Source organism: Alnus glutinosa, chromosome 3 (genome assembly GCF_958979055.1).
Source record: "Alnus glutinosa chromosome 3, dhAlnGlut1.1, whole genome shotgun sequence".
NCBI lineage: Eukaryota > Viridiplantae > Streptophyta > Magnoliopsida > Fagales > Betulaceae > Alnus > Alnus glutinosa.
Window position 1 is genome coordinate 2,084,751 of NC_084888.1, and position 17,046 is coordinate 2,101,796.

Sequence of the window (17,046 nt, forward strand, 5' to 3'; positions counted from 1 at the left end):
CGGGGTTGGAGGTCTCGATAGCAGGAAGAGGAGCTGGTGGCTGGTGTCTGGGAGAGAAAGAGGGATTGTGAAACTGGTTGTGGGGTGAGGGGTGACAGTACTGACCAGGGGGTTTGGGAAAGAATCTTGGTTTTCTGAAGTTGGGGTTGTTGCTGTAGGAAGGTTTGGTGTGGTTAACATGGAGGGCAAAGGATCCAGCATCAGGAGCATTGGTTTGCTGTTGATTTTGTAGTAAGATGTCGTGGCTAAGAAGTTCAGATTGAAAATCATGGAAGGATATTTCTCAGTCACGTAAGGTGAAGGCAGTAACAAAAGAGTTAAAGGTTGGATTGATGCCGTTGATGATGAAAGAGATAAGGTCATCATCATCAACAGGCTTACCTACTGCAGAAAGTTCGTCAGTCCAAGACTTGGCTTGGTTAAGATATTCGGTGCAGGTCTTATTCCCTTGCTACAAGCTTTGCAACTAACGCTTGAGGTGGGAGATTCTGGATCGAGATGTGGCAGCAAATCGCGTTGCCAAGTTACTCTAGGCAAGCCGTGATGTTTTAAAACCATACATCGACGGCACCAAAGAAGGAGCAAGAGAGCAAATGATGAGTTTCAGTAGTTGCTGATCTCTGTGCAACCATGAAACATAGGCTGGATTTGGGATCTGAGCATCACCAGCTGCATTGGCGATGAGTTTTGGAGGACAAGGCTCTATTCCGTCAAGTAAACCTTGAAGATCATACCCACACAGAATAGGCTGGAATTGAGCGACCCATTCGAGATAGTTAGGTCCTTCTAGTTTGATGCTTCCAAGTTGTGTAACATTGGGCATCAAAGAAGCAAGATCAGAAGCTGCGGAATTGGTGCCCATGGGAGAGCGTTGGCTGCTGGGAGGCTCTGATACCATGTAAACTAAAAGAAATATTAGGGTAAAAGCCTTAGCACTTGATGCTTAGGTTTTGATAATGATATAGTATATAAAGAGTTGTACAGGGTGCCGTGTATATGGCATTCTATATTTACATAGTTTAAATGGTAAGAGATATTCTGTCCTAAAGGCAATATATAGCTGTTGTGTGTATTGAAAGGAATGGAGGATATGCCAGTCGTTGTAGGTCTGATATGGTGAGGATCTGCTGTCATCTAGTTTAGGTAGTCTTCCTTGAATCACGGCTGACTGCTTTAGGGTTTGTCTGCTGTCACCGAGTAAGGTTGAGGCTGTACTGTGGGGTTTGGTTGCTGAAGTGGCGGCTGAGTAGGTTGAGGAAGGTTCGGGTAGGCTTGTATCCTTAACAATAAGCTCAGACCTTTCCACATAGTATGATTATGAACTTTTTTTTTCCATTTCAAGAATGCGTAGTTTCGGAGCCACCACCAAATGTATCCCCTACTGCACCAAAGAAACCTTGTCTTAGGAATTGCTCATCTGGGGATCACTTTTTTCTAAATGGCTTTCACACCTCCCGAATATCAATAAAAGACTTGTTTTTGGTAAAAGAAGGAGATAACTGTATGTAAATTCAGGAGCATGATAAACATCAATACTCCAGTACATCACTCCCTAAATCAGCAAAGAATATGTTTTTGAACTAGCAGTCAGTTGCTCTGATTCAACATATTGATCATTTTGAAGTAAACGAAAACTTTTTGGTAAAACAGTCACAGTGTGTATATAATATCTTCACCCTCAAGAGTTACATTCAAGTCTATATAACATATAAAAGCAGGATGCCCGTGAAATCTAAATGCGAGATGAACTGATTCCTCATTGAGTTTTCTTTTCTCCATGCTAATAAATAAGAGGCCTCTAGATGTAGCACCATTTGGTAAGAGAGGAAGCCATTTTTCACAGTAATCTCTCCAAAACACGAGCAAGCATACATTGCTTTATAGCAGTCACATTCCCCCTTCAGTTTTCTAGATATTTTAGGATCACAAAATACTCGAGCACAAATTAGTATCACACATCTTCATACCATAACTTGCTAAAGAACATTACAGATACTGATGATGATCCTGATAACAATAAAAATGACAAGGGAGAGAATAATAATGGAAAGAAATGTAGATAAGGCTTGAAAAAATGGCACAAAGAAGTGGGGGTTTGAATTAATTGAAATAATGGAGTTGACAATGCATACCAACGCTCAACGACATCAATGCCTTCTTTAATCCACCAGACAAATTCACAGCATCAAACATGGCCATGGAATCGTCAATTGTTTCTCCTGATTTTAGAAATACAGAAGCAATCTCATCTTCGTTTTGTAGCGGCCGTCGAAACCGTAGCTCCATAGACAATCCAGTTTCATTATGTATTCTTGTTAAAGGAGAAACTATAATTGACGAACCATCCTACCAAGAAAAAAAAATCAATAAAATAATGCATACATTTCTATGAGCTTAATGAAATTTAGAAGGTAAAAAATACCTCAGATTTTCTTGAAATGTCAACCACAACAAAAGGCCCGGGGTAAGTTTTTGAATCTGTTCCAGGAAATAAAGGGATAAGCTAAACCCAAGTACAAGTTACATGATCTAATTCTGAAATTACTAGTACCAGTTGGTAACCTAGATACAAAAATCAGTTGATTAAAATAGCAAGATTAATTAGTCAAGGAAGGTTATCCTAATCATCTCAAGCTGATTTGACTGATATCAGCCTAGGCCATCCTGATTCGAGTTCCATCTTAGAGTTTCTATCTGCCCAATTCACTGTCATTTTATATATTGTAGGAGCTACGCTACTAAACAATACTAACAATCATGTATGGGTCAAATTCGTGGACACATGATTATCATGCAAATATTTTAGTTCTGGAAGTTTAACTGGTCCATACGGTAAAATCAAATAAGTTTCTCTTTTTAGATTGTTCTGGATGTCCACCTCTCTTAACACCTTGAGCACATTTCTCCTCACCTGATCGCCAAGAACATACCAAGCGACAACCTCCTAGGACTTCCAGCTCTGTTAAAAAATCGAGAAAAGAATAAGGCTGACATATTCTCTTCTCACTAATCTAACTTATCAGTGATCAATAATTTAAAACTCCATTTATAATGTCTGTAATTGGGGAGGAGGGGGGTGGGGGTGTGGGGGGACACTTCCAACTACAAAGAGAGACAGAGAACGAGGCCTATTCCATCATCTTGAATTAGAGAGACCCAGGAACAATGACTCTCCCAGTCTCTGGGAACAGGAGGATAACTAGATTATCTCTCTGATTCTGACGAGCATAGAGTCTTACATTGGATCTTCCTACATTTACCAGTCTACAGCCAAGAAAATCTGACGTCACCTTAGGATGCCTTCTTCTGTCTTCACTGCTTGTTATCTGGGATAAGTTGGAGATATGTTGTTTGCACTGCTTATTATCTAATTAATCTGAGGTCACCTTACGTTAGAGTGTATCTCCTCACTCTCTCTTAATTCCTTCATCTCCACTGTTCTCTTTACCTCTGAAAATATTTGGGTGCATCTGTTATGTTCACAATCTTGGTCCAAGTTTTGATAAACTTGATCCTCATGCTACGAATGTCTTTCTTGGTTATTCTCATACCCAAAAGGGTTACAGGTGCTATAGCCCTATTCTCAGGAAACATTTCACTAGTTCTGATGTCACGTTTCTTGAGTGTACTACATATTTTTCAAATGTCAGTACTCTTGATGTTTATAATCTTGAGACGAACACCTCATTAGTTTCGCTTACAGTTCCAACTCTACCTAAGCCAATTTCTTATCCTCATACAGAGTTGTTGCCACCACGTTCACCTGCTCCACTACAGGTACATACCCATCAACCTCGACCGCCAGCTCCTATGCCTCCACCATCATCCTCACCGTCTTCAGATCCAGCTTCCTCTACTCAATATAATTCATTGTCCACTGCTCTCCGGAAAGGTAAAAGTTTTTGTGTCACCAAACATTCCATCAGTCAATATGTGTCTTCTAAGTCTTTATCTTCTTCATTTCTGACTTTATTTCCCATCTATCTAGTGTTTCTATCCCAAAGAAAGTGAAAGATGCCTTATTCAATTTTGTCTAGAGAAATCGATGGGGTTGGAAATGGATGCTTCAAATAAGAATGGAACTTGGGATCTTTTGACATTACGACCTGGTAAGAAAACCGTCGGGTGCAAATAGGTATAGATGGTCAAGTTTAATTCGGATGGCTCCATTGATAGATTGAAAGCGAGGTTGGTTGCTAAAGGCTATACACAAACATATGCCATCGACTATGATGATACATTTTTTCCGGTTGCAAAAATCTCTCTATTTGGGTGCTAATTTCCATGGCTACTAAACTTGATTGGCTATTTATTTCAACTAGCTCATAACTTGCGCTATGCGCGGGATTCTCCATTATAATTTAATTTCAGAATTTAAACACATTTTCATCGTATTATTCATTATAGGTTAAAAAATAAGTGTAAAAAAAACTATCACATCTTTCAATAAAAAGACATTAAAGGTTAAGACCCTTAATTTTATTTTAATCCATAAAAAGTAAAACTTTTTAAAATCTTTGTTCTCAAAGGTGTAGTTTATAACAAAAAAGAAATTAAAAAAAAAAATAGCAAGAAGAAAATCTAAATTCTGATTATTAAAGTATTAATAGAAAATTAGCATAAATTTGTGATAATGTTTGTGTGATATAAATTTCAACACAAATAAAACTAATGAAATTCTTAACATTAAAAAAATAATACAAAGCAAAATAAACAAAACCTTTTTTTTTTATGAGTTCAAAATAAAAAAAATCTTTCACTCAACATTTAATGCAATCAAACAAATCCTCTCACATCACGTTCAATGCTTAATCAAATAAATTTTTGCCTTATTTTGCTTTCAAAAACAGAGAAAACACTTCCAATAAAAAAAATTGAGTGAATCATACAAACGAAAAAAAAAAAAAATACCATTAACTTTCAAACGAATTAAAAAATAAGACCCTTAATTTTATTTTAACCTATGTTAAAATCTTTGTTCCCGTATGAGCAGTTTAAAATGAAAAGAAGTATAAAGAAAAAAAGGACGAAGAAAACCTGTAAATTATGATTCTCAAAGTATTAATAAAAAATTAGTAGGAGTTCTCTAATATTATTGGTGTGATATATATTACATTTCGATACAAATAAAACCAATATAATTCTGAACATTCTAAAAAAATACATAGCAAACCAAACAAAATATTTTTTTATGAGTGCAAAATAAAATAAAATCTTTCACTAAACATTTAACGCAATAAAATAAATCGTACAGTAGGTTCAATTCTTAATATCTCTTTAGTGTTTCGAAAGTATTTATGATCATTTTATGCACAACAATCAAATAAAATTTTTGCCTTGTTTGGTTTCAAAAGCAAAAAAAAAAAAAACACTTTCAAAAAATGGCTGAAAATCGAGTAAATCATACAAATGAAAACAAAAAATATTCCATAAAACATTCAAATGAATTAAAAAATAAGACCCTTAATTTTAGTTTAATCCATATAGATTAAAACATGTGAAAATCTTTGTTCTCATATGAGGACATAGTTTATAATAAAAAAGAAGTACAAAGAAAAAAAATAGCAAGAAAAAACATGGTTTAATCTAATTATCAAAGCATTAATAAAAAATTAGCAGGATTCTATGATAATTTTTTTTTTATAAGTAATAAACCAATCTTATTAAAAGCATAAGGCACCCCTATATACACCGGTAGTATACAAGAGGAGACACCTAACTAGAAAAAAAAAAAAAGTGAACAAGAAAATCATCATAACTAAACGTCAGAGGAAACACAAAGACCGCAGTCCAAATGTACAAAGTATGGAAGAAAAAGGAAATAATATCCTTCAAAGATCTCTCCAAATCCTCAAAGCTCCTATTATTTATCTCCCTCCAAATAGTCCAAAAAAGGCAAGTGGGCACCATTTTCCACCCCACAGTCCTAGGCCTTCCAGCGGACCACCAACACGCAAACAAGTGGATAACCCGTCTAGGCATAACCCAAGACATCCCAAAGCAGCTAAAGAGAACACTCTACAAAGCAGAAGCCACATCACAATGAAGAAGAAAATGGTCCACAGACTCCCCATCTCTCTTACACATGCAACATTTATCTATGACAATAACACGCTGTTTCCTGAGATTGTCCAAAGTAAGAATCTTGCCTAAAGCTGCCGACCTAGTGAAAAAGACCGGCCTCAAAGGAGCTTGGGTCTGCCACACGCTCTTCCAAGGAAAGTGACTCCCTTCATAACACAAAGAACATAAGAACGACTTAACCTTGAAAAGACTTCTTTTGGAGGGAACCCACCAAAGCTTATCTTCACTACCTCTTCTCACTGTAACTGAATGCAAGACTTGTAGGAAAGACGCAAAAACACCCACCTCCCAATCATGCTCCTCTCTAATAAAGCTCACGTTCCATTGAATAGAACCGCCTAGGAGCTCCACATTAGCCGCAACAGAGGCGTCATTTGACCGAGCAATACCAAAAAGAACAGGAAAACTATCCTTGAGGACCGTATCCCCACACCATAGATCATGCCATAATCTAATCCTAGTCCCATCCCCCACCACAAGTCTAGAAAAGCTTGAGAATGACTCCCAGCCTTTTCTAATGTTCTTCCACAACCCCAGCCTTTTATACGATATTGTTAGTGTGATATCTATTATATTTAAATACAAATAAAACTTTTTTCTAATTCTGAACATTTAAAAAAATACAAAACAAACTAAACAAAATATATTTTTATATGAATACAAAATAAAAAATAAAAAAATTCTTTCATTAAACATTTAACGCAATCAAATAAATCCCAACATCATGTTCAATGCTTAATATCTCTTTGGTGTTTTGAAAGTATTTATATTTATTTTATTCACAATAATCAAATAAATTGTTGCCTTGTTTTGCTTTCAAAGGCAAAAAAACACTTTCAAAAAATGGTTGAAAATGGAGTAATTCACATAAGTGGAAAAAAAAAAAAAAAAAATCCGGAAAACATAAGAGTCTTTATCTTAGTTTAATCCATATACATAAAAACATGTTTAAATTTTTGTTCCCATAGGTATACATGGCTTAAAATGAAAAGCATAAAGAAAAAAAAATAGCAAGAAGAATACAGGTTTAATCTAAATTTCAAAGCATTAATATAATAGTAGTAGGAATCGCTTCGTGTGATACTTATTGTATTTCAATATAAATAATTCTGAACATTAGAAAAAAAAAACAAAGAAAAAAGAATCATTTTTTTATTTATTTATGAAAATTTATTCCCATATGTATACATGGTTGAAAATGGAAAGTACAAATATTTTTTAAATACAAATAAAACCCTTTTGTAATTCTGAACATTTAAAAAAATACAAAACAAACTAAACAAAAAATATTTTTTTATGAATACAAAATAAAACAAAATCTTTCATTAAACATTTAACGTAATCAAACAAATCCTCACATCATGTTCAATGCTTAATATCTCTTTGGCGTTTTGAAAGTATTTATATTCATTTTATTCACAATAATCAAATAAATTGTTGCCTTGTTTTGCTTTCATAGGCGTAAAAACACTTTAAAAAAAAATGGCTAAAAATGGAGTAAATCACATAAGCGGAAAAAAAAAAAAAAAAAAAAAAAAAAAAAAAAAGGGAAAACATAAGAGTTTTTATCTTAGTTTAATCCATATACATAAAAACATCTTTAAATTTTTATTCCCATAGGTATACATGGTTTCAAATGAAAAGTATAAAGAAAAAAAAAATAGCAAGAAGAATACAGGCTTAATCTAAATATCAAAGCATTAATACAATATTAGTAGGAATCTCTTTGTGTGATACCTATTATATTTCAATACAAATAATTTTAGAAGAAAAAAGAACATTTTTTTATTTATTTATGAAAATTTATTCCCATAGGTATGCATGGTTGAAAATGGAAAGTATAAAGAAGAAAAAAATAGCAAGAAGAATATTTGGATTCTAATTATAAAAATGCATAGAACACAAAGATACAAAAAAGCAACAAAGTTTTAGATTAAATAGAAACCCTAGGCTGAATCAATGCCAAATTCAACCTCCACAAAACAAAAAGAAAAAAAGAAAAGAAAAAGGAAGCAAAGTCCTTCAAAAAAACAAAACAAAATAAAATTATGTACTTCAACACTCAGTTCTTCTCTTGAATGTCGCTGCTAGATGCTCTTGATTTCACAATTCAAGATCTTTCAAACCCTAAAGAGAGAGATGTATAAATAACCAATTTAAGAGAATAATATGACTTTTCAGCTTACTTATACGGTTTCTTTCTTCACTGTTTTGTTATATGTTGAGGCATTACTAATATGTCTAATTTTTTTAGAATTAATGCATGCAATACCTATATAGTCAATTATGGGTAGTTAATGTAGTATGTTTTTAATTTTTAATTTTGTCTCTTTATAGTTTTGGAGAGTAGTAAATTCTGAAACCATAATATTGTACATTAAAATTTTGAACTTAATGAAATCCCATATAAAATTTTAGCGAAAAAAAATCTGACCACTTAGAATTAAGGACAGAAATTTCTTACAAACCGGTTTGTAGGAAATTTCATACAACCCATATATAAGAGTGACATCTGTCCTTTACACATGTGAGAAGCACATGTTTTTCTAGTAATGCTATTAAAATAGCATGTGAAAAGCGCATTCTATTAAAACATGTGTTTCTCACATACCAAGGGACACATGTCAATCATAAATATGTGGGTTATATGAAATTTCCTACAAACTGGTTTGTAGGAAATTTATGTCCTAGAATTAATGCATGCAATACATATTTGGTCGAATATGGGTAGTTAATGTAGTATGTTTTTAATTTTTAATTTTTTTTAAAAAAAATCTCACCACTTAATGCAACTATAATGACACTTAAAGTTATAATGCGAAAAAGTCCTCATTTTGGTCTCATGAAGATTCACACCCATTAACTTTTCTTTAAAACACAATAAATTTATTAAAATCATGACAAAACCGGTTCAACCTTTAAAATTCACCGGTTTTTGTACTTAAAAGACTGGTTTAGTGTTTAAAAATTATGGATTTATGCCACGTGTCATAATTCTATGCCAACTCTAAGTTGGAACTCGGCTTTTATATATATATAGAGAGAAATGCTAAAGCTCCTTCTAGCGTCTTTCTGGTGTCCTTCTGGATAACGTGAATTTAATTTTTTTACTTAAAAAATTGCATTTCATAGGTCACCTTTTGAGATAATTTTTTTTTTATTAAATCCATGTCATCCAAAATGACACCAAAAGTACGCTAGAAGGAGCTCAAGTATTTCTCATATATATATGATTAGATGTCAAAAATGCTTTTCTACATGGAAATTTACATGAGAAGGTTTATATGGAGCACCGACTTGAGGTTTGTTGCTCAGGGGAAGTATCAAGGGTGTGTCTGTAAGTTGGAATAAAGCTTTATATAGCCTTAAGCAATCACTGAAAGCATGGTTTGGGAAGTTCTCTAAGGTTGTGTTAGACTTTTGTCTTTCAGAGATGTCAAATGGATCACTTAGTATTTCATTTACATACTGATGTGGGTTAGATTCTCCTTGTGGTAGATGTTGATGATATAGTGATTACAGGAGATGACTAGCGGTAATACTCGATTGAAACCATTCTTGCAACAACAGTTTCATACGAAGGATTTGACAAACTTTCTATATTTCTTGGGTATTGTAGTCGTCAGATCTTTTATGGTACCAATTTATCTTAGAGAAAATATGTACTTGATTTGTTAGAAAAAAAACATGTCTATTGGGTACTCGCCTTGTTGATATTCTCATGGATCCTAACAAGAAATTATTAAAAGATGAAGGGGAACTATTTGAAGATCCTAATAGATATCATCCAATAGTTGGAAAGTTGAATTATCTTATTATTAGCATGCTAGTTATTTTATTTGCAACCAGTATTATCAGTAAGTTTTTGGAGATTCCTAGGGTTCTAGATTGGGATGCAATTACCCTTATTATTCAGTACTTGAAAAGATCCCCTAGTCTTGAGATACTATAAAGATCAAATGGACATCTCAGAGTAAAAGGATTTACCGATGCAGATTGGACAGGATCTCCCTCAGATAAGAGGTCCAGTACTGGATATTGTACATTTGTAGGAAATTTGGTTACTTGGAAGAGTGAAAAGTAGATGGTTGTAGCACATTCCAGTGCAGAAGCTGAGTACCCTAATTACCCATACTGCTAGGGATGACATGGTTCCAATCCTATCTTCCATGAAAGAACCAAATATATCAAAGTTAATTGTCACTTCATTCGTGACAAGATACTCAATGGAGATATAGTTGCACCATATGTAAAGTCTAGAGATCAATTAGCCGATATGTTCACAAAATCTTTGTATAGAACTCAATTGGAGTTTATTCGTTCCAAGGTGAGCTTATATAACATATTTGCTCCAACTTGAGGTGAGTGTTAATAAGTTTGTTAGTTTAGTTAGATGGTTGTCAATGTGGTTAGTTAGTTAGGGTATTAGTTGCATGGGAATTTTTTTTTTTTTTTTATAAGTTGCACGGGCATTATTGTAATTATACCATTTCTAAAAATCTATAAATAGTTGTAGGGAGGGCTATGATCATTATCTAACTAGCCTCTTTCTTTTTCTATGCTTCTCTCTTCTAAATTCTCTAACAAACTCTAATTTCTAAATTCAAGAGAAATAAACACAAACAAAATATGGCTTTGTTTGATACACTAATTCTTCTCCCTTTAGTTTTCTCTTTTCAAAACAAAAACATTAACGAACAACACAAAACTTTCGAAACTACTTTCATTTTTATATCACATCAAAACAGGTTTTAAAAAAAAAAAAAAACAAAAAAAAAACAAAACAAAACAAAAAGCACCCTCTAAAAAGTATTAACAAACATAGCCATATTTCTTGATATTCCACCATTATCCCAACACCATAAGTGACATGGCATTAGCTTTGGTTGCCAATTTTAGAAAAGATTCTCATGTTGCAACTAAATTTTTTTTCATATTGCCAAAAGATTCAAATTAAACTTGTTTTTCAAAAACCACTTTTGTTAGGTTTTTTAGTTGGCTCATTCGATGTCCAAAACTTGATTTTTGCTTTTTGGGACATGGGTAGTTTTTATAGTTGGGTCTGTGTTGAAGAAGGTGAACAATTCTCCAAGAAGACAAGTACTGCAACTGATGTCCGGACATGGGATAGATTTGAGAGCACATGTTCTCTGCCATGTTCACTGGTATTCGGACATGCTCTTATCAAGTGTCCGGACATGCTCTTATCATTGAAGTTGATGTCTGGATATGGAGGACATTCAGACATGATGGAGATCCGAGAGCTCATGTTCTCTATCATGTTCACACCTGTCCGGACATGCCTAGGTCAAAGAGTTCATAACTAAAGCTCATGCCTGGACATGGATATTGATGTCCGAACATGGTAGAGATATGAGAGTACATGTTCCTTGCTGTGTTTGCTGCTATCCGGACATGGTGGCATGATTAGGCATGAAACCCTAATCATGTCCGGACGCCGCCATGCAGAACTGATTTCAATTTTTCTTTTAAAGGTAGTTCTGCTCATTATTTGAAAAATAAAAGCTCTCATCTGCACGATTTTCAGATTCATAAGAGTTCAGAGAGCATATTGGTACTGAGCGCCGATATCATTGTGTTCATACACGGGGTGCTTGGGGTTGTGTGCCAAGAGATCATTTCATGAAGTGAAGTATCTTGGAGTAGTTATCAAGCCACAATGATATTGCATCATTGTTCAACAACGAATGTAACGACCCACCCCCAATAACACAATATTGTCCGCTTTTGGCTCCCTCAAACCAAACTTCCCAAGAGGTCACCTATCCTGGTACTACTCTCACAAAAGTACGCTTAACTGCGGAGTTCTGATAGGTTCATGGCCATCACGGCTTTAAAACGCGTTGTGTCAAGAAGGGTGCGAATATACATATAAACACATACACATTCCTATACTCAGGCGATGTGGGACGTCACAATCACCCCCTCTTAGAACCCAGCATCCCCGCTAGCGACCCTTATAGGATCACTCCATTCTTGACATCCCAGCGAGTGCCCGCTAACGACCCTTATAGGCTTGTACACGCTCCCCCCATCTCAGGCTGGGCAATGACTCTGACACCATTTGTAACGACCCACCCCTAATGACATAATATTGTCCGCTTTTAACTCCCTCAAACCAAACTTCCCAGGAAATCACCCATCCTGGTACTACTCTCGTAGAAACACGCTTAACTGCGGAGTTCTGAGAGGTTCATGGTCATCACGGCTTTAAAACGCATTGTGTCAAGAAGAATGCGAATATACATATAAGCACATACCCATTCCCATACCCAAGCAATGTGGGATATCACAACGAAAGTCCAATGACGGGTCGGTAAGCGAATCAGAAAAAGAAGCCAGTGAGGAACTGGAGTCTGCTGAGGAGGCAGGAAGGCGAGGGAGGAGCTCGTCTATGCACAAAGTGTCTAAGCATAACAAAGGGTTGTAAGTGTCTTTGCCTGTGTATCATTCTTCTTATAGTGATTTCCTGCGTTTAGCTTACCCAAAGAGGTTTTACCTTTGAGTGTCAATGGGTTTCCTCTTCATCAACAAAAATTGTTGTTGATGTGTTGATTGTGTTTCATTATTTTTGGTGGTTTGAATAATTTTATCATTGCAGATTTCTATTTAATATTGTTTACTACATTGTGCTTGTGTGTTAATGTGTCTGGGTCTAAATCGTATTTTTCAACCTTTACCAGCTCAGGAGAATGGGTTAAAAAAAAGAAACCACCTTTTACAATTTGCTGCACATATAGCATCCAACCTTTTATCATAGTAGCTTTTGAAAACAGAACAAATGGGAAATAACCCAATGAACTAAGAATGAAATGAAGAGATATTTAATTTATACTGACTGCCAGAATACACGCTGCACATTAGGCCACATGGCTGTAAAAAGCAAGGATATCCAACGATGTTGTAAAGACCAGAGAGTAGTTGAACATACCCTGGACTGACATTACACGTGTTCTCCAGGCAAGTGCTTGAGCTTCTAAAAGAGAAAGATGAATGGAAGAAGTTTTGAGGGATCCAGGAATGGCAAGTTGGACTGAAACAAGTGATTTGTTTTCTGGAGATTGGTTTGCTATATCTGAGTTCCTTGCAATCATGCAATAAATATGACCTATCAATCAACAAATTATATATTGATCCAAATGGCCATAAACATGTGTGTGCATCTGTACACGTCTGCATGAGGCATAAAAAACTCCCTACCTCTAGAAATTAACAATTTATAATTTAATCATCTCTAATAATACATAATTTTTATGGAACATCTCAATTACATTGCTAATACTTCAAAACTCTAGTTCATTCTGGCTGATAGTTACTTTGGAAGACCTGTTACAAAGTATACAGAAGACACATAAACACACATGTTCTCATCATGCATGTACATATGCATCTAAGCATGCATGTATGTGTGCATGCATCTAACTTGAGGAAACATCAAGAAGGTTTTTACTCAACATATTTCCAGCTGTGACATGTTATTAGACATCAGTATCCAATTTATTAAATATCAAAAAAATCAATGAAATAGATTGCATGAGCTAGCTACCTTATCAAGGGGTAACCGGGTAAAGCATTATCTAATGAAGCAAGCACATGGCCATAACTTCCAATTCTTCTTCTTCACTCATAGAGGTCAGAAGAATAAATCAACCAAAAAATCAAAAAGGCAGAAAAAGTTCAACCTTTTCTTTCGAAAGTAATGTGGTTTATCAATTGGATAGCTATTGACCTATTAAGAAAATGATAATTGACAGGCATGATGGGCATGAACACGGCATCTTATCTAATTTGTGACTACGGCATCTTTCCTATGAAAAGTTATTGCAAAGCGTAGGAATGAAAAAAAATATTACACCTACTTTAATTTTAGCTCAACTCATACATATGGCAATGCATGATTGATATATATTGAGGAGGTACCTTAAAAAAACAGAAGCAGATTGATTTCTGGCTATTGATAAACTTTGCTTATTGTAGAAGTGACAAAGAAGGTTTAAGCCTGACCAGTTCTCCACCTGTGAGAGTAAAAGTTGATACAAAAATTAGGAAAAAAAAATAGGCTCAGGATTTATTGTAAATATCAAAAAAAAAAAAAAAAAAAAAAAACACTTACACACATGAACAGAAGAGTGAAAGAGAAGAAAATGAAGTGCAGAAAAATCCAATTTAACTACATCTGTCAGTGATCAAGATTATATTGAAAAAAAAAACAAAAAAAGAATAAAGAATAGTACTCACAAATACAAATAGAAGCTCTCAACCAATTCCATCCAAGAATTGAAAAAACCAATTCGGACTTGGCACAAATAGCTCCATGGAGACCAATCACAAATTATTGAAATTAAACTTCTTGAAAACACAACTATTAAAGTCTGTGGTTCCAGGCAATAAACCATAGATGTTAAAGCACTCTGTCATATTTGGATTTGCACATCTCAAGCAATTTCTACGTGATATTAGATCAATTTCAGATTAATCAATATCCAAATCTAATACATCACCAACCCTGTAGCCAATCACTAGTAAAAACTCCAAAAGGGCATTCATTTCTGACATATACGAATAAAGAGGCATAGCACATACAAGTTTTAACACCATTACTCTTGATATCTATCAAGTCAAAGAAAGCCACATTAGAAAATCAATCAAGATTTATCCTTTGATTGCCTGGTAGCCACCATAGGATATAGCTGGTTGGCCGCATGACAATCTTTATGTCCATATCCATACAAACAGAAGAGTGAATGCTTTTTATTTTAAAAAGATAAAAAGAAAAGAAGAGGAAGAAAAAAAAAAACAGAATGTGCAACAATTGGAAACCAAAGAAAGGATCATTGTGTTTCCAGAAGGCTATGGCCAATAGAATCATTTTTGTATAGCTTAATGATTACAAGGTCAACCAATTATGTGCGTCTTTTAGACAAGGAGTTTGAAACACTACTCAAAGCACAATCTACAAAAGAATCACTCTAAATCCGTCATTTCTCTTTCTATTGTTCCCAGATAGAGAACACAGTTAATGCTCCAAAGTTGGTGTGAAATAATTTCTCAGACAAGAAATAGTTGATAGTGTCTGAAAAAATATTGTCCTTGGTTGCATTCTATAGAGTAAATATATTAGTATTGTCTTTTTTACTTTGTGATGATATAAGTTTGAAATCTCTCTCTCTCTCTCTCTCTCTCTCTCTCTATATATATATATATATAGACACACACACACACACACATACACATACATAACAATGAACTCCACAAAGGAAGAAAAAATTTTAATGCGTGACAAATCATGACATTGATAAACTCTGGGTTCACTACTAAAATATAGATATTCTCCCAGTTGAGAAAATGACAACTATTGTCTACAAGATACACAAACAGCACAAGCAAATGCCTACATACGCATGCAGTGATGCACATATAGACCAATAACATAACAGAGTAACAAACCTTGCAGCAATTGGCCAGAATCATGGAGCTTCTCACTGAAAAAGGACCGGCCAAATCTAATTTCCCAGTCACAAAGAGAAGGATGTCTAGTGAAAGCTCACTCAGGAATACGTTTAACTGCAAGGGCACCACAATACAAATTGTTAAAAATGGTTTAAGTAGTAAGAGGGTCCTAAAACAACAATATGATTTGAGAAACTATGTTCCTGACCCTACTAATTCTGCAATGGATATGAACAGGCACTCCATGTGAAACAGTGTTGGAACCGTGAATCTGGAAACTGGAACGGTAGAATATGCATGTTTCAACTGGGTAAAGAAGTTCCCTCCTACAATTTAAAACCAATGCGATTTAGATGGAAAATTGATTTCAATGAAAGGCAAGTGGAAGAAAGTAAAGTAGCATGACTAAACACTCACCATGAGTTCCTTTGGGCATCAAAGTAATATGCCGCAGTACTTGATGTGCTTATAAGACGGGATTTAGTAGATTGAACTTGTAGAATAAGATGGATTTCTTTGATGCAGCCCCGAAGGAGAGGAAACCGGTCCTTTGTATCCAAAAGTTCATGAACAATGGTGAGAGAAATTTTGTCAATTTTGATATCAATGCAAGGGAGAGAGTTACTCAGACCAGAAGTTCTCTCTTCACTCATGTGTGCATTATGTTGCAGACTACTTTCAGAAGCTTCCACAGGGTAGCTGTCTAGCTTTACAACATCACGAGCTATGGAAAGGTCCTGGAATACTTTCAATTTGAATGGATTTCCAGGCTTCCGGACGAACTCTGGAATTCCATTAACAAAAGCAACAGAACAATCATTCTTCTTGTTCACAAGGAAAAAGGTCCTTCTAACCAACTGATTGTAAGGCTCCCAATCAATATCACCCTTATAACTTTCAGGCTCACAAGAAAGTGTTCTCCAAAGTGCCCACCCACTATCGTTAGTGCTGGATATGCCAACAAAGCCTGATCCTGGACTATAGTTCAATCGCAATGGTTCCCCTAAGTCATTCTTGGCATGCAATGATATCAAGGAGAACCACAAAACTCGAGACTTCCAGATTCTTTGATTGTGGTACTTGACCTATACAATAAGTTTTAGCAGACATCAAACAGCACATCATCATGATGGCATCTGGTTGGAAGATAAGGACAACATGGAGGAAGAACGGAAAAAATACTCTTATTTTCCTTGATTATCACTTGATACAATTACATTGTTTTTATAGAAAAGTGATACAATCTAATATGGAAATATAATCAATGAGAAATAAATGGAAATAAAATCAGATTAGCCGTTGGGGAAGTTTCCTTCTTCAACACTCCCCCTCAAACTGAGGTGAAGATGTCTTGCATGCCCAGTTTGCAATAGAGAAAAAAACCGACGAAGTGTGTCTACCTCTTCCTGGCTAAAAATACACCAAAAAATGTTTCCAACCGAGATAAAAGCCGACGAAGTGTGTTTACCTCATCCTAGCTAAAAACACCAG

The 17,046-nt window shown here is 34.9% G+C and overlaps 1 protein-coding gene across 2 annotated transcripts in view; it reads right to left on the minus strand.

Moving 5' to 3' along the window:
- Positions 1-17,046, minus strand: part of LOC133863733 (uncharacterized) — a 53,151-nt gene that overhangs the window by 15,312 nt on the left and 20,793 nt on the right. For both annotated transcript variants that reach the window (XM_062299805.1, XM_062299803.1), the window contains exons 10-16: positions 15,973-16,640; positions 15,764-15,881; positions 15,553-15,669; positions 14,026-14,120; positions 13,037-13,188; positions 2,423-2,478; positions 2,133-2,346 (exon numbers count right to left, since the gene is read on the minus strand). In XM_062299805.1, the coding sequence (XP_062155789.1) occupies positions 2,133-2,346; positions 2,423-2,478; positions 13,037-13,188; positions 14,026-14,120; positions 15,553-15,669; positions 15,764-15,881; positions 15,973-16,640 (1,420 nt within the window). The remainder of the gene's footprint in view (positions 1-2,132; positions 2,347-2,422; positions 2,479-13,036; positions 13,189-14,025; positions 14,121-15,552; positions 15,670-15,763; positions 15,882-15,972; positions 16,641-17,046) is intronic.